General features: G+C 36.0%; 1 protein-coding gene across 1 annotated transcript; it reads right to left on the bottom strand.

The window, feature by feature from the left end:
- Positions 1-338: 338 nt before the first annotated feature.
- On the bottom strand, positions 339-692 carry LOC141714081 (uncharacterized). Its single transcript, XM_074517622.1, has one exon. It carries the CDS (start codon positions 690-692, stop codon positions 339-341), a length of 354 nt encoding a protein of 117 aa, XP_074373723.1.
- Between the last annotated feature and the right edge of the window lie 22137 nt (positions 693-22829).

Below are 22829 nucleotides of genomic sequence, written 5' to 3' on the forward strand. Positions count from 1 at the left end.
GTTGTTATTGTGTTTTGTGTTGGGTTTGTTTGTAAATAGAACAAGTAGTTTCAACTGTAATGAGAAGCATTGTGTATGATCCTTGTAATCTTAGGAGTTGAATTATGTAATCTAAATTTAATGTTGTACTAATTTATTATCTTTATGTGTAATTTCTGATGCTATCAATGTATGATGTTTAACAGTTTTAGCACTTATTGTTCTTGTTCTTCATTATATGATTTATGTAACTGATTAAAAATCAAGCACACCACATAAAAATGGCCATTTATTAGGTAGCCTTTGATAAGATGAAATATGGCCAAAATACAGAATAACCTAGTGTACAAACTAGGCTTTCAAACCATCTTGTCAGCAACCAAGAGTGGGAACATATAGGATGGTGGAGCACTGAGCTCCACAAGGCCACCATCATCAGAGATGGCACTATTAGCAAGAGCATTTTTTGCAATGTTTGTAGAGGATGCAATGTGAACAAGGTCACAGAGCTCCCATTCCTCTGACACGGGGTTCCTGATCATGCACACCAACTCAAACATGTCAAAAGTGGGATTAGCATTAAATATCAAAGCCACGGTCTCCTGAGAGTCACACTCCACAATCATAGACTTCTCTTCATTCTCCCAAGCCATATTGAGACCATAAAAAATGCTCCAAAGAGCTGCTGTGATCGACACAACCAAACCAATCATGCTTTTTGTTGTGCATATGTTGTGTACTTGATGATTTCATAAACAAAACATCTAAGTGGATTTTACTTAGTGAAATAATGTAGCACTCGACGGATAAGAATTATAGTCCCGACGGATAACTCATTATAGTCCCGACGGATGTTAACTTATTATCCATCGAGTGAGTAGCTTATGTAATGATAAGTCTGTAGCACAGTTCTGTATACATCTTTGTATAAATTCTGTAGTAGCCTATAAGTCATGTTGACTTTAACTAGATATGCAGAATAGGTTGATTAATTGTATATAAATGATGTCTTATAATTCTGCATAAGTGAAATGAAGTCAAGTGCCAAAATAGCTACCGACAGATGATTAACAAAGCCATCGACGGATGATCAAATGACTATCAACGGATATTTAATATAGCAATCGACGGATGATCAATGAAGCCATCAACGGATGTTCAGAAAGTCGATGGATGATCATATATCCAACGGATGTTCATAGAATCTAACGGATGATCATGTAAAGAATTCAAACAGCAGTTGAACAGTGAAAGCTGAGCACAGCCGTCGAGATGTATACAAATCTACTGTGGAAGCCTATTAACTGGGTAATAGAAGATGAAAAGCAGCAAAGCTTAAGAATGATAGTTTTTATATTTATTCAGTCTTTTTGACTTTGTAATCTTGGTAATATATAAACCAAGAACGTAGCAAATAGAAACAAGTTGAGAAACACAAATAGAGAAATCTTTGTAAGCAGAATCATCAGCATTTCCCTGTATTCTCAGCAATTCAATTTGTAAGCAGCTGTGAGCATTCCTGCACACAGAGTCCTCTCGATATATAATATATATCTTTGGTGAAATTGTTTAAATCCACCAGAAAGTTTTTAAAGACTCTTGTTTTTAATTACTTATGTTTTGATTTAATTAAGTTTCTATTCCGCATTGTGCTAATCAAAACATTATATTTATATTCGAGTTGAACATTTTTATTTTGAGAAAAAGTTTCAAGAATTCCATTCAACCCCCTTCTGTAATTCTTGCTATATTGTTGAGGGACTAACAATTGGTATCAGAGCAAGCTCTTAATCTACGAAGAGTTTAAAGATCAAAACAATTCAGCAAGATGAACAAGAAAGACGTTGGAGTCAAGATTCCTTTTCTTGATAAAGATAATTACCATCATTGGAAGGTAAAGATGCATCTTCATATGCTTTCTCAAGATGAGGCCTATGTGGACTGCATAGAAAGAGGTCCTCATGTTCTAATGAGAGCTGCAACAGGAAACGAGCCATCTGTTCCCAAACCAAGGCATGAATGGTCTGATCCTGACATTGAACAAGTCATGAAGGATAAAAAGGCCATGAACATTCTGTTCAATGGAGTTGATGCAGACATGTTTGACAACATTATAAACTGCAAAACTGCCAAGGAAGTCTGGGATACTATACATATAATCTGTGATGGCACTGAGCAAGTTAGAGAAAATAAAATGCAGCTCCTGATTCAACAATATGAATATTTTCACAATGAAGAAAGTGAGTCACTCACTGACATTTTTAGTAGATTCCAAAAACTACTAAATGCTCTTAAGTTGCATGGAAGAGTCTATCAGACTAAAGACTCTAATCTGAAATTCCTTAGATCTCTTCCAAAGGAATGGAAACCAATGACAGTCTCATTGAGAAACTCACAAGATTGTAAAGAGTTTACTTTGGAGAGACTGTATGGCATCCTGAAGACCTATGAGCTTGAGATAGAGTAGGATGAAAGGATGGAGAGAGGAAAGAAGAAATGAGGATCCATTGCACTAGTTGCTGATCTGGAAAAGGAGAAGAAAATGCAGATGGAAGCTGTAGAATCAACTTCAAAGGACAGTGAGAGTAAGGGCAGGGGTCTTGCAGCAGAAAGTGAAGATTCATTGAGCCAAGATGACAAGGAGGACATTGATGAGCACCTAGCATTTCTTTCCAGGAGATTTGCCAAGCTCAAGTTCAAAAAGAACTTTGGAGCAGCCAAGCCAAATGGAAACATGGTGGATAAGTCAAAATTTAAATGTTTCAAATGTGGCTTAGCAGGGCATTTTGCAAATGAGTGTAGAAAGTCAGATTCCAGTAAGAAAATGTTTGAGTCTGTGGATTATAAGCAAAAATACTTTGATCTACTCAAACAAAAGGAAAGGGCTTTCATTACACAAGAGAATGACTGGGCAGCAGATGGTTTGGATGAAGATGAAGATGTCAGCTATGTCAATCTAGCCCTGATGGCCAAGTCTGATGAAACAGAGACAAGTTCTTCAAGCAATCAGGTAATCACTACAAACCTTGCACATTTATCTAAAGCTGAGTGTAATGATGCCATAAATAACATGTCTATAGAATTGTATCATTTGCGTGTTACACTTAAGTCTCTTACTAAAGAAAATGCTAAAATTAAAGAAAATAACTTGTTTTTAAGTGAGAGGAATAATGTGCTTGAGTCTCAGTTTGTTGATTTTGAGAAACTAAGGATTGAGTGTAAGATTGCCAAGGAGGAATTAACTGAGTCCTTGAAAAAGGAAGAGATTTTAAAGAAGCAGCTCGAGCCTGAACAAGAGGTGATTAAAGCAAGGAAAACATCCAGGGATGTCCATGCTCAAATCACCAAAGTTCAAGGAATTGAGTCTTTTTGTGATGAAGCCTGGAAAAAGAATAAAGAGAAACTAGAACCCAATTTGGTAGATGGTTTGCTGACAGATGTAGACTCGACGGATGATGAGGACTATCCGTCGGATAAAAAAAGTGTTATCCGTCGAAAGATGAAAATCCTCATCCGTCGGCTGTGAGCAAGCCCATTAACAAAGCCAAAATAATCAAGCTAAATGAGAAGTATGGGCCTGTTTCCAAGAATTTTGTTTCAGGAGAGTCAAGCGAAGTTAAAAAAGGGAGAAAGGCTAATGTTGGTCACATGACTGTCAAAAGTTGAGTGACAGACTTGAGAAAATTGAGGTAAAAATAGAGACTAAAAGGAAAAACAATAGGAATGGTAAAGTAGGGATTAACAAACACAATAACTACACACCTGATAAATATGCTCCTAGAAAAATCTGTGTCAAGTGTGGCAGTGTAAATCATCTGTCTGTTAATTGCAAATCTGCCATGCCTACTCCCATGTTTGTTCAGTCTCAATTTCCTAACATAAATGCCATGCCTCCCATGCCTGTTAATGCTATGCCTACACAGAATATGAATGCATAGTTTGCTAATATACCATTTACACCTAATTTATATTATGCTGCATACAGTATGCCTCAAATGCCATTTAACATGCCTTACTGGAATAACATGTTTACACCAAGCATGCCATTTCCTGTTAGCCATAATATGCATGATAATTCTGTTGCATTAAATGATTTCAAAGGCCCAACCCAAATGACTAAGGAAGAATCTGAAATTCCTAAGTCAAATGAGTTAAGACCTAAGAAACAGAAGAAAAAAGCTAACAAGGCAGGACCCAAGGATACTTGGGTACCAAAATAAACTTGATTTGATTTTGATGTGTGCAGGGAAACATAAAGAATCTTTGGTACTTGGATAGTTGTTGTTCAAGACACATGACTGGTGACTCTACCCTGCTCACAGAGTTTAAGGAGAGAGCTGGCCCAAGTATTACTTTTGGAGATGACAACAAGGGTTATACTGTGGGATATGGCTTGATTTCAAAGGACAATGTCATCATAAAGGAGGTTGCCTTAGTGGATGGTCTTAAACACAATCTGTTAAGTATCAGCCAGCATTGTGACAAAGGCAACTCAGTAACCTTCAACAAAGAAGCCTGTGTTGTGACTAATAATCAAAGCAAAAAGTGGTTCTCACTGGTGTGAGAAGAGGAAATGTGTACCTAGCTGATTTCAACTCAACTAAAGCTGAATCTGTAACTTGTTTTTTCATTAAAGCAAGTCAAGATGAAAGTTGGCTATGTACAAGAAGCTATCCCATTTAAACTTCAAGACCATGAATGAGCTGGTAAAGAAAGAACTAGTAAGAGGCATTCCTCTAGTGGAGTTTTTAAAGGATGGACTGTGTGATGCCTGCCAAAAGGGGAAGCAGATTAAAGCATCATTCATGAAGAAACTTGATTCAGCAATTGAAGAGCCTTTGCAACTGCTTCACATGGATTTGTTTGGACCAGTCAATGTATTGTCAATTTCAAGGAAAAGATTTTGCCTAGTAATTGTAGATGATTTCTCAAAGTTCTCTTGGACATATTTCCTAAAGTCTAAAGATGAAGCTAGTGAAATCATCATCAATCACATAAGGCAAGTTAACAATCATCCTGATTTCAAAGTTAGAAGAATCAGGAGTGACAATGGAACTGAGTTCAAGAACTATGTCATGAGAGCATTTTGTGAAGAAAATGGGATCTTGCATGAGTTTTTAGCAGCAAGGACTCCACAATAGAATTGAGTAGTGGAAAGAAAGAACATATCACTTATTGAAGCTGCAAGGACAATGCTTGAAGAATCTAAACTTCCAACATATTTCTGGGCTAAAGCTGTAAATACTGCATGCTACACTCAGAACATTTCTCGGATTAATCAAGCAAGATACATGACTCCCTATCAATTGTTCAAGAACAAGAAGCCAACTCTAAACTTTCTTCATGTCTTTGGCTGTAAATGCTATATCCTGAGAAATCAAACTGATCTAAATGGGAAGTTTGATGCTAAAGCAGATGAAGGAATTTTTGTTGGATATGCTGTTGGTAAAGCATATAGAGTCTACAATCTAAGAACCAACATTGTTGTGGAATCTATACATGTTGTGTTTGATGATAAAAAGATTGAAGGACTGGAAGATGGAGATAACCATGAGAGCCTCAAATTCGACAATGTTGAGATGGTTAGTGATGAAAGTGATGATGACAGTGATCAAGAAACAGGGTCTAAGGATAATGCAGACAAATCTACCACCAATGAAGCACAAAACTCAACATCCGTCGAGTTGCATAATGCTTCATCCGTCGGAAGGCAATCTGTGTTATCCGTCGGAAGACAACCTGCCTCATCCGTCGATAATCAAAATTCACCATCCGTCGGGTTATCAAAAGGAGCAGGAGGTCTAGACAAATCACCTACAGAAAATTCTCCCTTCTCAAATCAAAGATCCATATACTCAGGGGGAGTTTCTAGCAATCAAAACTCAATCACACATCAAGAAAATCATGAGGCCTCTTCATCTAGAGCTAATCTACCTCAGCAAAGGAAATGGACAAAAGATCACCCCTTTGAGCTTATCATTGGTGATGTGTGTTCTAGAGTTCAAACAAAAAGAGCAACTCAGGAAGAATGTCTATACAACAGCTTTCTATCAAAGGAAGAACCAAAGAAGGTAGAAGAAGCTTTGTTGGATCCTGAATGGATTTTAGCTATGCAGGAGGAGCTAAACCAATTTGAAACGAATAAAGTATGGAAGCTGGTACCCAAGCCTAAAGGAAAGAATCTAATAGACACCAAGTGGGTATTCAGAAACAAGATGGATGAAAATGGCATAGTAATCAGGAATAAAGCTAGATTGGTTGCTAAGGGTTATTGTCAGCAAGAAGGAATAGATTTTGATGAAACATTTACTCCTGTTGCAAGACTTGAAGCCATCAGAATCTTCTTAGCCTATGCAGCCCATGCCAATTTCAAGGTCTATCAAATGGATGTCAAAAGTGCCTTTCTGAATGGAGATTTGGAGGAAGAAGTATATGTCAGTCAACCTTCTGGTTTTGAGGATCCAAATTTTCCAGAATATGTCTATTATCTTCTGAAAGCACTTTATGGACTGAAGCAAGCACCTAGAGCCTGGTATGACACTTTATCAAAGTTTCTTTTGGAAAATCACTTCACAAGAGGTACTGAAGATAAAACTTTATTTTTCAGAAATGTTAATGGCTCTAGCATACTTGTTCAAATTTATGTAGATGATATTATTTTTGGCTCTACAGATGAGAAACTTTGTAAAAAGTTTTCCAAATTGATGCAAAGTAAGTATGAAATGAGTATGATGGGAGAACTGACTTACTTTCTTGGTTTACAAGTTAAGCAAGTTAGTGATGGAATATTCATTAGTCAAACTAAATATATTTTTGATCTTTTAAAGAAGTTTGACCTAATGGATTGCACATCTGCAAAAACTCTCATGGCCACTGCAACTAAGCTTGAATTAAACACTACTGAAAAGTCTTTGGATATTTCAAGTTATAGAGGCATGGTTGGCTCTCTTCTGTACTTAACAACTAGTAGGCCATATATAATGTTTGCTACATGTTTGTGTGCTAGATTTCAGGCTGATCCTAGAGAATCTCACTTGATAGCTATTAAGAGAATTTTCAGATATCTCAAGGGAACACCAAAACTTGGCATTTGGTACCCTAGAGATTCTGGTTTTGATCTAACTGGTTATTCAGATACAGATTATGCAGGTTGTAGAATTGACAGAAAGAGCACAACAGGAACCTGTCAATTTTTAGGAAACAAGCTTGTGTCCTGGTTTAGTAAAAAGTAAAATTCAATTTCTACTTCTACAGCTGAAGCTGAATATATTGCTGCTGGCAGTTGCTGTGCACAGATTTTATGGATGAAAAATCAATTGCTAGACTATGGTTTGCAAGTTGAAAGGATTCCTATTTTCTGTGATAACACAAGTGCAATTTCCATCACTGAAAATCCAGTGCAACATTCAAGGACAAAGCACATAGACATCAAGTACCATTTCATAAGGGAACATGTGATGAATGGTACTCTGGAATTACATTTTGTTCCAAGTGAGAAGCAACTTGCAGATATCATTACCAAGCCACTGGATGAATCCACCTTTTCAAGGTTGGTAAGTGAGTTAGGTATGCTTAATTACGCTTAAATTTATCTGAGTTATTTTGCAAGTTGTAATGTAGCTAGAAATTTAGTTGATTTTTAAGTCTTGGATGAGATTTTGGCTAAGTCAAAATTTGCATCTCGACAGATGACCCTTATCCATCGAGTTTAGTCATCCGTCGATATATTACTTGCTAATAAAAGTCAATTACTTTTCTGGAATACTTTATGACTCGACGGATATCAGTTTATCCTCATCTGTCGAATTGTCTAAATCACAGCCGTTAATTCCCTGAACATTATCCATCGAGTATACTTATAGTTTGTAAGCATTACACGACGGATAATGGGTGGAATTTTTACAGTTTATTTTTAAACGGCTATTTTTAGGCAATTCCTATTGGTTAATTTACTTTTCTTTATTATTTTTTTCAGTTATTTTTGAGATAGTATAAAAGCTTATTTCATTCAAATTATTTTCTTTTATCATTCTCGAATTCAGCTGCTTTTATTTCATTCTCTCTCAAGCAAATCTTCTCTTTCTCTCTTCAAGCTTTCATTCTCTAACAATGGCACCTGTAGTAAAGATTATGTCTCAAACTGGGTTCATCTATGAGAATAACAACTTCACTGCTTTGTTCAATAAGGGTATTCAGCAATCAGAGGACTACCATAAAATGATGGACTTTGTGAAGAACTGCAAGCTAAATTACGCCATGCTGGAATCACCCACAATCTTCTGTGAAGTTGTTGAAGACATGTGGACCACTGCAATCTACAACTCTACTGACAAGACCATCACTCTAACCATCAAAGGTAATGAATTCTGTATCAATAGTGATGTGATAAAAGCATGTTTCAAAATTCCTGATAATAATGTGACTTCACCACACACTGACATTGATATTATCAATATGCTTAATTCCATGCATTATGCACTTCCTACTTCTAAACTGAGTGATATTAGAAGAATGGGTCTTAGGAAGGAGTGGAGTTTCATGTGTGATGTAGTTACTAAGGTTTTCTCTGGAAAAGTCAGTAATTTTGATTCTGTAAACATTTCCATGCTTAACATGCTATACATGCTAGTCACAGATAAATTTTACAATTTCAGTGACCTTGTCTTAATTGAGTTAGGTTTTAAACTAGGTGAGTTAGCTAAAAGAGGAAAGAATGTATATTATGCTAGATTTTTCATGTTATTGGCTAACCATCTATGTCAAGAAATTGTGCTTGAGAACCCAAACAACAAACTGGCTTGTTGGGTTCAAGAGAGAAGACTCATTGCAGACTTGAACAGAGCCAACCATCATAGGGATGTGCCAATGTTCTATTTTCCTGTAATGCAGACACCTCAGGTAAGTGAGGTAAGTTCATCCATTCCTCTAACTATTCCAACCTCCTCTATTTCTTTGAGTTCAGGAGTAGCTATGGCAACTGTGACAATGACCAAACAGTTGCGTATCAAAGCTGCCAAAACAACTGCAATTTCTAAATCCAAATCAAAGAAAACCCCCATCTGGTATCTCTCAAAAGGTACCAGTTGAAAAATCCACCAAAGCCAAAGAGGGGAGTGTGAAGGAGGGTAAGCTAGGTGAGGGAAGGGGTGAACATCAAAGAAACCCTAAGAATAAGGTTGGAGAGTTGAGTGAATCCCAGCCTAGCCACACTGCAGTTTCCTAACAAACTGCAGTGCTTAAAAAGGATAAAAGCTCACTTCTAGCTACATCCTCCCAAAAGGATGCAGTTATTGAACATAGCTCTCAGCCAAGAGCACAGGCCAAAAGGGTAAGGGACACAAGCTCACCCCAAACTTACACAAGAAAGAAGAAATCTAAAACCTCTGGGGATGCATAGGGAACACACACAGTGCAAACTGGTGCTAAAGACACAGTCCCTGTACTCTCTCAAATTCAGTTTGATGTGGCTCCAATAAATGTGGAGTCACGGCCAAAATCTCTAATAATAGAAGCATCTGAAACACCCTACTCACCAACAAACTCTCTGGAAGTGGATATGATAAACACTTCAATTCCTGATTCCCCTTCTTTAACTCTGTTGGGGAAGCCAAAATCTAGTGCAAGTGAGCATCATCTTTTAGATGATTTGTTGGCTCACTTGCCAATTCTTTCAGATTCTATTGTGACATTTGTGCCCTAAATATCTTCAATCAACACAGAGTCAACAATAGTCTCTCTTCCCACCTCATTTATTTCTACTCTCTCGATGGATATTGTTCATCCGTCGAGTAGTGATTGTATCCTGACGGATAAGCTTAACAGCAGTTATCCGTCGGATAACATTACCACTCACTCGACGGATATCACTTATCCGTCGAGTATCTCTGCACAACTTCAAACTTCAATTATTTCAAGTGCAGAAGATTTAGTGGTTGTATAGTCACTCTTAGGACTGAGAGAGGAGAGTGTATTGAGTGAGAGGCTGGGTTGCTCCCAGGCAAAAGGAGAGGAAAAGAATGAAAATCAGCAATCCATTTATTTAGGATTGGCAAAAGTGAGTGAGAGGAGTCCCACCTTAGTAGGTGAAGGTAAGGGTGTGAGGGTGGGGAGCCAGGGTGAGACCCTGATGCAACAAAAGAGAGATTTTGAGAGAAAAGCAGGTATAGGAGAAATAAGGGTGGATCCAGCCATTGCTAGTGAGTCAATGATTGTGGATGATGCTGAAAAGGGAAGACAATTCCAACAACATTACAAAGCTGTAATTGATAACATTTCCTTGGATGCTGACACTTTTACTCATCCTGTGTCAGCCTATCAATTGTTGGCTGCTCAGGGCAATGTGGAGGCAGAACAAACTTTGAACTTAGTACACACCTCAGAATCTCTTCAAAGAGATAAAGCTGTTGTCAATAGGATGCCCTCTCAAGCTGGTGAGCCATCTGAAGAATTTAAAGTAAATTCTAATGATGATGACTCTATTTCTTTGGATGGAAGCATGAACTTAGGGGGAGATGAAGGCCTAAGTTCTGTTTCAGATTTACCTGAATGGGCATGGACAAAGGAATCTACACCAGGACAATTTGGTGTATCTTTGGTTAAGCAAGTGATGGCTATTCAAAAGGCCCTTCAGGAAACTTCAGATGCTGGTACCAAGGCTATTCTTCAAGCTCACCTAGACTCTCTACATCTCATGAAGATCCAGCAGTTAAGACAGAATCTGAGTGTGGATGAACTAAAAAGGGATATAGCTGACTTGAAGACCTACAATTCTGAGAAGCTGGATTCAGTCATGCCATATGGTACCATGCAAGATCTATTACTAAGATTGATGAGAGAATCAGCATCTGAAAAGAAGCTGGCCAAGCTGGAAGACAGAGTTCAAGTTATTGAGAATTCAGTGGCTATCCTTCTTCAAAATCAACAGACTCAGACAAATCTTCTCATGCAACTAGCTAAAGCATAAGGTCTAACTCCTCAACTTGATGATAATAAAAAGGGGGAGAGAGAATCAAGTAAGGGGGAGAAAGGACCAAGTGAGGGGGAGAAACTTCAAGTACAAATCAGCAAAGTAATTGTACCTTCAATTACTGTCTCTAAGCCACCAGTTGCAGATGGTATAGATCTAATTCAAGCAGCAGCAGCAAATTTGAAAGTTACTGAGAAAGGAAAGTTGAGTTTGATCAAGTTGAATAAGATTGATGAGGAGATATAGAAAAAGTTTGAACTTGTCAAGGAGCCAGTTAAGTCAACCATCCATCATTCTCAAGTCAAGCCAATCAGTGTGAATGAGATGAGCATGAATTATCTGGAAAAAGGACAATCTTCCTGCATCAAGTCTCCAAAGGCTGAAACAATTCTAAAACCAAGGGCAAATTATCCAAAATCATCTTTGAATAACCCCTTGGACAATGTTTATGAGACACCCAAGCCTGATGAGAAGAAGCTTCTGTCAAGGTCAATTGTCTTCTATAAAGATCTAGCTGATTCAGCTTCAAAAAGGAGAATTGCTAAGATATTCAGAAATGGAAAGGAAATTTGTGTGGTAGCTGGACATCCACAATTTGCAGAAGCAAAGAGAGAAGAAAAAGCCAGATTGAATCAGGAAAAGAAGCAAGCTGCTCTAGATGCAAAGAAGACTAAATAAAAGAAAGAGCAGATTGCTATCTTGGCCAAGCTACAGGCTGTTAATTCATCACAACAAATTCCCTCTCAACCATCTGAAGCTGCTGAATCAAAGAAGAAAATTGAAGAACAGAAGAAATCCCCAAGGAAGAAAGAATTGGCTAGAAGAACAAAAAGAAAACTCGATATTGTTGATAAGGAATTGGAAGATCAATTTCCTAAGGAACCCACACCAGCTACAACTCAAGCATCAAAGCCCTCTGTGGTATTTGAAGACATAAGGGTGGTGGATCCCTACAGGAATATTCATGGTGAACCTATTGTGCCAAAAGATGAGCCAATAGAGTGGGATAATATACCAATTCCTGACTTCAGCTTACCAATCCTTAGCAAGCCAAAAAAGACAAAGTCAAGGGCAGTCAAGAAAGTGAAGCTGTCACCTCTCAAATCCAAATCAGTAGTTAAAGCTCAACCCAAAGTCAAAAGGGGAGACTACTTGTACTTGTGTGACATCAAAGAATTTTCAGATCTAAATCTTTATCTGGATGAACTGGATGAAGTGAGGGGAATTGATGCATACAGGAACCTACCTGAAAGGTTAGTGTTCAAGTACAAAGGAGGAAGGGAGATTCAGTGGCCACTTCACAGGATTTTTCAAGAAAGCCAAGCTGTACTGATTAAATTTTATTCATCCTTCAAGAAGAACTTTGGGTTCAATGTAACTGCAAGAAGACTAGTATTGAAGAAGATTGAAGAACTAAGGAGTATTAGAGCTAAAGATGCACTCCCAAAGACTCTAATCGTCCCATACACAGGGAGAAGAGTGCATCTAAGGCCCTACTGGCTGATGGAGTTCATGGATGACAAAGGTGTGAGAAGATTCTTCAGGTTAGAAGACCAATTGAGTATCTCTAGCAATGAGACTCTCTTGGAAATGCAAGAAAAGCTAGATCTCTCAGAATCTGATGAACTGGAATTCCACAGGCAGCTCCAAAATCAGATTGATGAAAACAACAGAAAGCTTGGAAGAAGATCCAGACCTTCAAGAAACTAGAAAAATCTGCTCAGGCTAGAGGAGCATCTTGAAATGACTGTGAGCCAAACCTTGTATACTTTGATTATTTGAAGCACTTTCAGTATTATCTACTTATCTTTAAAGCTGTATATTTAGGATGTTTTGTTATCATCAAGTACCTCTTAATTTATGGCTACAATTCCAGTAGACATAAATTGGGGGAGATTGTTGTGCATATGTCGTGTACTTGATGATTTCATAAACAAAACATCTAAGTGGATTTTACTTAGTGAAAATAATGTAGCACTCGGCGGATAAGAATTATAGTCCCGACGGATAACTCATTATAGTCCCGACGAATGTTAACTTATTATCCATTGAGTGAGTAGCTTATGTAATGATAAGTCTGTAGCACAGTTCTGTATACATCTTTGTATAAATTCTGTAGTAGCCTATAAGTCATGTTGACTTTAACTAGATATGCAGAATAGGTTGATTAATTGTATATAAATGATGTCTTGTAATTCTGCATAAGTGAAATGAAGCCAAGTGCCAAAATAGCTACCGATGGATGATTAACAAAGCCATCGACGGATGATCAAATGACTATCAACGGATGTTTAATATAACAGTCGACGGATGATCAATGAAGCCATCAACGAATGTTCAGAAAGTCGACGGATGATCATATATCCAACGGATGATCATGTAAAGAAATCAAACAGCAGTTGAACAGTGAAAGCTGAGCACAGCCGTCGAGATGTATACATATCTACTGTGAAAGCCTATTAACTGGGTAATAGAAGACGAAAAGCAGCAAAGCTTAAGACTGATAGTTTTTAAATTTATTCAGTCTTTTTGACTTTGTAATCTTGGTAATATATAAACCAAGAATGTAGCAAATAGAAACAAGTTGAGAAACACAAATAGAGAAATCTTTGTAAGCAGAATCATCAGCATTTCCCTGTATTCTCAGCAATTCAATTTGTAAGCAGCTGTGAGCTTGCACACAGAGTCCTCTCGATATATAATATATATCTCTGGTGGAATTGTTTAAATCCATCAGAAAGTTTTTAAAGACTCTTGTTTTTAATTACTTATGTTTTTATTCAATTAAGTTTCTATTCCGCATTATGCTAATCAAAACATTATATTTATATTCGAGTTGAACATTTTTATTTTGAGAAAAAGGTTCAAGAATTCCATTCAACCCCCCTTCTGTAATTCTTGCTATATTGTTGAGGGACTAACACTTTTACAACCCCTAATCCAGTCTTCATCACAGTCCTTGATAACACATTCTACAACAGACCTCATATATGCCCTGTGAAAGACCCCCTTGACATTCACCTTGGCAGAACTTGCATTTGGCTTGCTCCACATGGACATGATTCAAACAATAAGTGTGTGTTTAGTGTATTTGTTTAAGATGAATATGCATGTACAAATAAGGTGTTTAAATTGCACCTTTGTGATTAAATGATGGTAAATGCATTTGTTATCAAAGCCATCATTAACCAATAAATTGAACACCCACTTTCTTAAAATTAGAAACTGGTCAAACATTTAAAGTCAGCCTCCATCCCAAAAATGTAGTTCATATCAGTCAAAAAACAAGTGTTACATTGGTCATAAAATTAAGCCTTTCATAGAAGTCATAATTCTATGTTACAATTTTTAACAATTTCACTAAATTTTTACAGATGTAACATAAACCAAAATGGTGGATAGGCTATCAAAGATAAATTACTTCAATAGAACACTAAAACTTCCATGGTGGCATCTTGGTCAAGTTGTCCTTCTTTTCTTGAGCGGCTGCTACAATATTCCTCGGTAAAGCAGTTGCTTAGTAAGTTTGGGCATTTATGGTGCCATGTATACCAAGTGGTGAATGTAACACCACAGAAGGTTGAGAGAATGATGTAAAAATATCATCTTGAGTGTCTCCTTTATAAACAACTCCAACCTTTATTTTTTTTTTCAATTTCAACCTGTTTGCTAGTAGAATTTTTCTGTGAAATTTTAGTACCTTTTAGGTGCAACATCTAACTTTTTATTCTTCTTTGTTGTATTGATTATTTTAGGTATGATTGAACCACCTTTTTGACCTTATCAATTTTTTGTCTTGATGATTAAGATATAATAAATTACTTTAAAATTTATAAAATAATCAGAAATTGCATCACATTTCACTTTAAAATTCATATATAATCTAGTAAATGAATGCATAAAAAACACATGAAAAATGCAGGAAAACCCAGAAAAAACAATTAAAAACCAGGAAAAAATCAGAAAAATACAGTAAAGAAACAGAAAAATGCAGCAACGAAATCTAATAAATATGGAGAAAATCACTTTAGATGGGAAACTCCATGTATTGTATTTTGATTGTCCACGGTAGGTACACTTAATTATGTATTCCTCCTGCCCTAGTTTGGATGCACCAACATCTAGTCTACAATTATTTTTAGTATCTTTTTTTAGGTCTTTCAGGACAATCTTTATTATTTGAGGTAAAATAACAACATGTGTAGTCTTTTTCCAATATTGCTCTGAGTTTATAGGTTCAATGGTATGTTTGTAGCATGACAAAAATATAGCTTTAGTATAAAATGCATGCACAAGCATGATAACAAAGCAGACCAGTGAGCTGATATATCCTACATGCACAACTGTGATTTTTCATGTCTACAACCATATCATGACCTCCTTCAGTCACAGTCACCAAAAAAGTTGAGTTCCTGACCATTGCATCATGCATCCTCCTATAAAAGACAATGCCCTAACAAAATAAAGTGACAAATTAAAAAACTAAAATTGAACACTCTCTAAAAGCATAAGAAAATGGTTGTGCAATGTTCTTACTTGTTCACTATTCTCACTGTACTTGAGCATATTGGATTTAGAGAGTAAGTCCTTAACATCTTATCCCTTCTTGTTTCAATCTTGACCATGGCACTTTTGTGCAAACCTTATAGCAGTCCAATTATCAAGCCCAATTATGGGTTTGCAACCAGTTTTAAACCCTTTTTGAGTGGCCCTAACCACACATAAATTCTCTTAAATTCCTACATTCGCTGATCATCTAACACAATCTCCAATGTGGAGTTAGGCATTGCTTTCTTAACTTCATTGACATACTTCTATAATTTACCATATTGTAGAACATGATTTTCTTTTATATTTTTCAATACCATTTTTTGGCACTCCCTACAATGAATATACTCACTTCACAATGACATTCATTAATAATTTTCTTCTGAAATGCAGCTAGGGCTCATGTGGGATTCATCTTTATGTCATTCTCATAGTATTTTGCCAACCATGCAACATTCATTTATTTTTGTTTAAAGGTTGGTGCACAAGTGTGAGTGAACGCCAAGGTTCTGACTTGATATGTAGGCAGGGGTGATGTAATATCCGGGATATATCGCGTAATTATTTTTACTAATAAATAATTATTATGTATGTTCAGTATTAATACTGTGAATTATTTGTTAAGTGTTATATGTGTTGGGATGTTTAAAAATAATATTAATTGAGTATTTTAATTTTTATATGTCCAAAATAAAATATAGATAATTGTCATATCTTCCTATTTATTTTTATGTTGATTTATGATTTTATAGGAAATATATGGATTTTATAAAATCTTTTTCCGAATATTTAAAAACTATTTTATACAATTGGGAACCAACCGACGTCATCTGTTTTTACGTTTTTATAACCCGAAACTCTTCCGAAAACTCCTTCCTAACCTAATTGCAATATTCCGAGCATTTTCCATGTTTCGACTTTTTCGATCCGGAGTCCGGTTTGTCCTGTGCGGGTCCCGGCGCAACATTTTCGATACATTATTCGTTTTCGGTAAATCAATAAAACTTGTATTTTTGATAAACGAGATCTTTTTATTAAACTATCACAATTATCACCTCGTATGCGTGTAACTAGGCGCTGAGACCAAGACCGCAGTACAACTTGTACTGATTTGGATAATTATCCCGAAAACCGATACCGTTTGGATCAGTTTTTATAAATAAACGTACCATTTTGTATCTGGAATGATCCAACGGGATACTAATTTTCCTTAATTATAAATAGCCTCTACCGTATTTTATTTTATTTTGTACCAGAAATCATTTGCAAACAGTAATCACAGAGTTTTTACAGAGAAAATACTATAATTATATTTTGTTCTTCGTAATCAAACACAAATTCGGAGGCGTTATCGATATCCGATTTTGGCGTACATATACTCAAAACGAAGCTACTAAAATCTGGAATCCAAATCTTTCATCAATTTCAACCCAGAAACATCAGGTGATTTTTTATTTAATTATTTATATTCAAATTTCTTGGTATTTAAATTATGAATTTTTTGTTCGAGAGATTGTTTGTATGATTTGATGATTGTATGTGGTAGAGCTTGTTTTCCAGATCATTTTGGTATATTATACTCTTGATTTGGAGTTCAATAACATTTTTAATTTTAGGTTTGATTCTCGGAATTTAGAAATTAGGGTTTATATTACTTTGAATGTTTTTAATTCGATTTGGGGGAATCTTTGTTAGGGGTTTTCAGTCGATCTTGATGGGTGCTTTGTGTTCCTTATCAAATTTGAAATCGAACCATGTATTTACATATCACAAACGATTTCTGATAAGCGCGGAGTTGTCTTTTGAAGTTTTCACCGGTTTTTATGAACTTTTAGCCTGATTTTGAATTCCAGACAGCGTTTGAATTGATGGTGAGTTGATTTGAGTTCCTGAAGTGAAATAGAATGAAAACCCCATGAGAACCAAGTCCAACAACCCTGTTTTTTTTGAAATCGAGCCTCACCGGATTATTTTCCGGCCACCGGATTCTGCAGTTCATCCGGCGGGTTCTTTAGTTGTTGGGTGACCCGTTCGGGTCGATTTTGCCCCGGGGATTGACCCGGTTTCGATCCATTTCTGTTCTAAAAAATTTCTGAAATTCTGTTCTTGCACTTTAACTCCTGAAGTTTCCAGAACTTTACAAATTCTGGATTCCTGTTTTAAATTCTTTCAAATTTCGGATTTCTTTTTATAAATTATTTTCAAAATTGCTTTTAATTTCAAAAAAAAATCCGAAAATGATTATTTTAATTTCAAAAATCATTATTTTAATTCCAAAAATTATTTTTAATTCAAAAATAAATCTGAATTAATTAGTTAATTAATTTTAGTTAATAATTAATTGATTAATTGGTCAATTAATTCAAAAATTAATTGATTAATTGATTTAATTAATTATTAATTGATTTTAATTAATTATTTAATTAGATTTAATTATTTAAAAATTCCCAAAAATAGTTTTGAGTTTTAAAATATTATTTTAAATTATTTTCAAGGCTCGATAATTATTATACAATTGTTTAGAAGCCAGATTTGACCAACCGAACCCTGTTTATTACTGTAAATTTGATCCAACGATCCGTTTTAATTCCGAAAAATTATTTTAAATACCCAAATGCCTGTTTATGGCCCGAGACTTCCTTATAAATGAAATTTTATTGATTGTTTGACGTGCTCTGTGCTATATGTGACTTATTTGTTTGACTGTCGGTCTATGTGATCAGTGCTTACTTGTTTTAGTATAACTTTTAATCCGTAAATCGGATATGGGTAAAACGAAGGGTAGATGAAACCTTATGACGTCCATGTAACGATTATAATAATGTGAGATAAATATTGATAGATACTTATGATGCCTAGCAGAGTAAGCAAGGCGTAGGAAAGGGAAACAGGTGATCAGAAAATGGAATCGACATGTAAAAAATACAGCAAGTGATCAGAAAATAGAATCGAGGCATAGGAAAAGTAGACGAGTGGTTGTTGAAGAGAGTCATTTGACGAGTAGAAATAAAATTGGAATCGATTGTGATAAGGCAAGTACTTCTAAACCATTTTCGAGATATAATGCAAATATTTCTAAACTTTCTCGTAACATATTGTTAAGTGTTCAAAATAGCTCTGTTTTATATTGTAAATACCTTGAATCCTTCAGCCTTGAACCTGAGCCACATCATTTGATCTTTGAGCCGTAAGTCTTATTCTTTGTGAACCATTTCTTGTTGATTTCCAGATACTAAACCACACAACTATGACACTACTCTCCAAATATACAACCACCAAACACCAAACACTGGAATAGAATTGTTTGAACATCCAGAAACTTTTATACTCAACCATACCTTGTGACATCAAATAACTAAACCTTGTAAACCATTGTTCATCTAATACCCAATTCTCCTACAGGCTGACGGCCATTTCTTATACATACTTCGATACCCCTTGTGATACTCATGAAATGCATCATGCCTTTATATAAATGTTTCATCACTGTTAATCATAATTTTGTTTTATTGAATTATATTGTTTATCTGTTAGGAATATGTGTATTAGTTTGATGATAAGTTAAACAAAACACTTAAGTAGAAATCTAGTGTTTGTAGGCTCAACGGATAAGACCATCTTGGCTATCCATTGAAGGAGTAGCTTTACTTAGCAATAAGTTTAGTATTGTAGCACATATCGTTCTCTGGATTCAAGTTATAATTCTTAGATGTTATAGGAAATTATCAGTCATGTTGACTACTAGTGGATATGCAAATAGGAGGGCTAATTGTAAATATTTCATGTCTTGTAATTTTGTATAAGTGAAGAAGTATCAACTGATATTGAAGACCTTCAACGGATAAGAAACAAAGCTTCAACGGATGTCTCTAAAGCTTTAATGGATAATATCCATCAACGGATAAGTACTTCAACGGATAAAGACTTCAACTGCTAATGCATCAACGGATAAAGCTTCAACGGATAAAGCCTCAATGGATAAGGCATCAACGGATGAAAGCTTCAACGGATGCTTAGTTCATTAGCAGTTGATAATGACAATTCATAAGCTGACAGAGGCATATGGGTTGACAGAGACAAACTGGAATGTGGAAGCCTCTAAGAGGAATCAAGAAAATGCAGCATTTCCATTCTGGTGTAAACAAGGAAGTATTCAAAGATTAACAGCTAAGCCTAAATTGCATTGGATAGAGAAATGAAGAAGAAACATGTGAAGAGCCTTTTTAATTGTATTTTACAGTTTTGTCTTCACTTGTAAACTTGGTGATATATAAACCAAGTAGCAGCTAGTAATTAGATATGAATTTTCCAGAGCTGTTTAGAAAAATCCAGAGAGAAAATCATCTAGTTTGTACTAGGAAGCAGCTGTGATTTAATTCTTTGAATCACAGATTTTCTGAAATAACACATCTCTGGTGGAACAACAAATCCACCAGAAAAGTTTTTAAGTTCTCTGTGTTCTTTACATTTGTGTTTGAATATATATCTGTCTGCATTAGCTTCAAGCAATTCACACACATTTGCTCACAAAAACACTTAGCCTTAGAAACTGCTCAAAACTTGAAAAAGTTTTGAGATTTACATTCAACCCCCTTCTATAAATCTCATTGTTAGTCCACTGGGAATAACAATTGGTATCAGAGCGAGCTCTTAACATACAAAGAGTTTAAAGATCTATTCTGCTAACATTATGAGTAAGAAGGATATTGGTGTAAAGATTCCAATCTTGGAAAGAGATAACTATCATCACTGGAAAGTGAAGATGCATTTACATCTAATCTCTCAAGATGAAAGCTACATCAACTGCATTGAAAATGGTCCTCACATCCCTCACAAGGTGGCCACAGCTGCTACTGCAACAGTTGCTGTTGGACAGTCTATTCCCAAGCCAAAAGCAGAATGGACTGTTGAAGATATTGAAGAGGTTCACAAGGACAAGAAAGCCATGAACATTCTGTTTAATGGCCTAGATCAAGATATGTTTGACAATGTCATTAACAGCCAAACTGCTAAGGAAATTTGGGATACTGTGCAGCTTATCTGTGAAGGCACTGAGCAAGTTAGAGAAAAAAAATGCAGCTTCTCATTCAACAGTATAAATATTTTCATTTTGAAGAAGGAGAATCATTGAATGATACCTTCAACAGATTTCAGAAACTGTTGAATGGATTGAAGCTGTATGGCAGAATGTACCAAGTCAAGGACTCCAATTTAAATTTCTAAGGTCTCTACCAAAGGAATGGAAGCCTATGACTGTTTCTCTAAGAAATTCTCAAGATTATAAGGACTTCACACTTGAAAGATTATATGGAATTTTGAAGACATATGAACTTGAGATGGAGCAAATGGAGCTGTTGGAAAAGGGAAAGAGAAAAGGAGGATCAGTTGCACTTGTAGCTGACAGTGAGAAGGTTGGAGCCAGGAATGAGGAGAAGACAATGCCAAGTCTCAAAATTGGCACAAGCAAATCAGAATCAAGCAAGGGTAAAGAGCAAGTAGCTGAGGATGAAAACAATTCCAATCAGGATGACTTTGATGATGTTGATGAACATCTGGCTTTTCTGTCCAGGAGGTTTGCAAAGATGAAGTTCAGGAAAAATACAAAATTCACTAAGCCAAACAAAAACATGGTCGACAAATCCAAGTTCAAATGTTATAACTGTGGCATTAGTGGACACTTTGCAAGTGAGTGTAGGAAGCCAACCTCTGATAAGAAGAAATTTGAGCAAGTTGATTACAAAAAGAAGTATTTTGATTTGCTCAAACAAAAGGAAAGAGCTTTTCTCACTCAAGATGATTGGGCAGCAGATGGAGTCAATGAAGATGATGATATGGAATATGTCAACCTAGCCCTGATGGCTAATTCTGATGAAAATGAAACTAGTTCATCAAGAAACCAGGTAATTACTACTGATCTCTCTCAGCTTTCTAAAAATGAATGCAATGAAGCCATAAATGATATGTCCAATGAATTATATCATTTGCGTGTTTCCCTTAAATCACTAGCTAAAGAAAACACTAGGATCAAAGAGAATAATGTGTTTTAAGTGATAGGAATGCTGTGTTAGAGGATCAGGTAATTGAGCTTGAAAAGATTAAACTTAAATACTTGACTGTTGAGAGTGAACTAGAAGAAGCTATTAAGAAAGTAGAAATTCTTTCCAAACAGTTAGAAAGTGAGCAAGAGGTAATCAAGGCCTGGAAAACATCTAGGGATGTTAGTGTTCAGATTGCCAAGGTTCAGGGAATTGAATCATTCTGTGAGGATGCCTGGAAGAAAAACAAAAAGGAGTTGGAATTAATTGATGGATTGTCAACGGATGTGGAATCAACGGGTGATGAAAGTTATCCGTTGAAGGAAGAAAAGGAGCATCCGTTGAAGGCTCATTAATTAAAACAGGCAAGTAATTTTAAAAATAAAAATCTCAATAAGAAGGATGATTCAACTTTCAAGAACTTTGTCAAAGAAGGAGCTAGCACATCCAAAGATGCCAGTAAGGTGAATATAGGACACATGGCTTTAGATCAGCTGAAAAATAGGCTTAAGTTGGTTAAGGATAAGAAGGAAACTAAAAGAAAATCTAAAAGAAATGGGAAGTTAGGGATTAATAAATATAACAATTACACACCTGATAGGTATGCTCCTAGAAAAAGCTGTGTGCATTGTAAAAGTGTTAATCACCTATCTGATAATTGCAAATCTGTTAAAAATGCTCCCATGCCTTCAAATCCCTCCATGCCTAACATGCCTATGTCACCTCTGCATGCTATGCCTGTTATGTCTCATCAGAATCCCCATGCACATTTTGCAAATATGCCATATATTAATAATCCTTATTTTACTGCATTTAGTATGCCTCAAATGCCATACAATATGCCTATGTGGAATAACATGTTTGCACAATCTATGCCTTATCAAATTCAATCAAATGTGCTAAACGATTCTGTGACTAACCCTGCACTTCAACCAACCACATCTGAGATCAAGGTTGACCCAAAGTTACCTAAGTCAAAAGATGCAGGAGGAATGAAGTCTAGGAAAAAGAAGAACAAGGCTGGACCCAAGGAAACTTGGGTACCAAAATCAACTTGATTGATTTTGTTGTGTGCAGGGAAAAAGAAGGAATCTATGGTACTTGGACAGTGGCTGTTCAAGACACATGACAGGAGATTTCACCCTGCTCACAGAGTTTAAGGAGAGAGCTGGCCCTAGCATAACCTTTGGAGATGACAGCAAAGGATTCACTATGGGATATGGCTTGATTTCAAAAGAAAATGTCATCATTGATGAAGTTGCATTGGTTGATGGTCTCAAACACAACTTACTGAGCATCAG

This window comes from Apium graveolens, chromosome 3, assembly GCF_009905375.1.
Source record: "Apium graveolens cultivar Ventura chromosome 3, ASM990537v1, whole genome shotgun sequence".
Lineage (NCBI taxonomy): Eukaryota > Viridiplantae > Streptophyta > Magnoliopsida > Apiales > Apiaceae > Apium > Apium graveolens.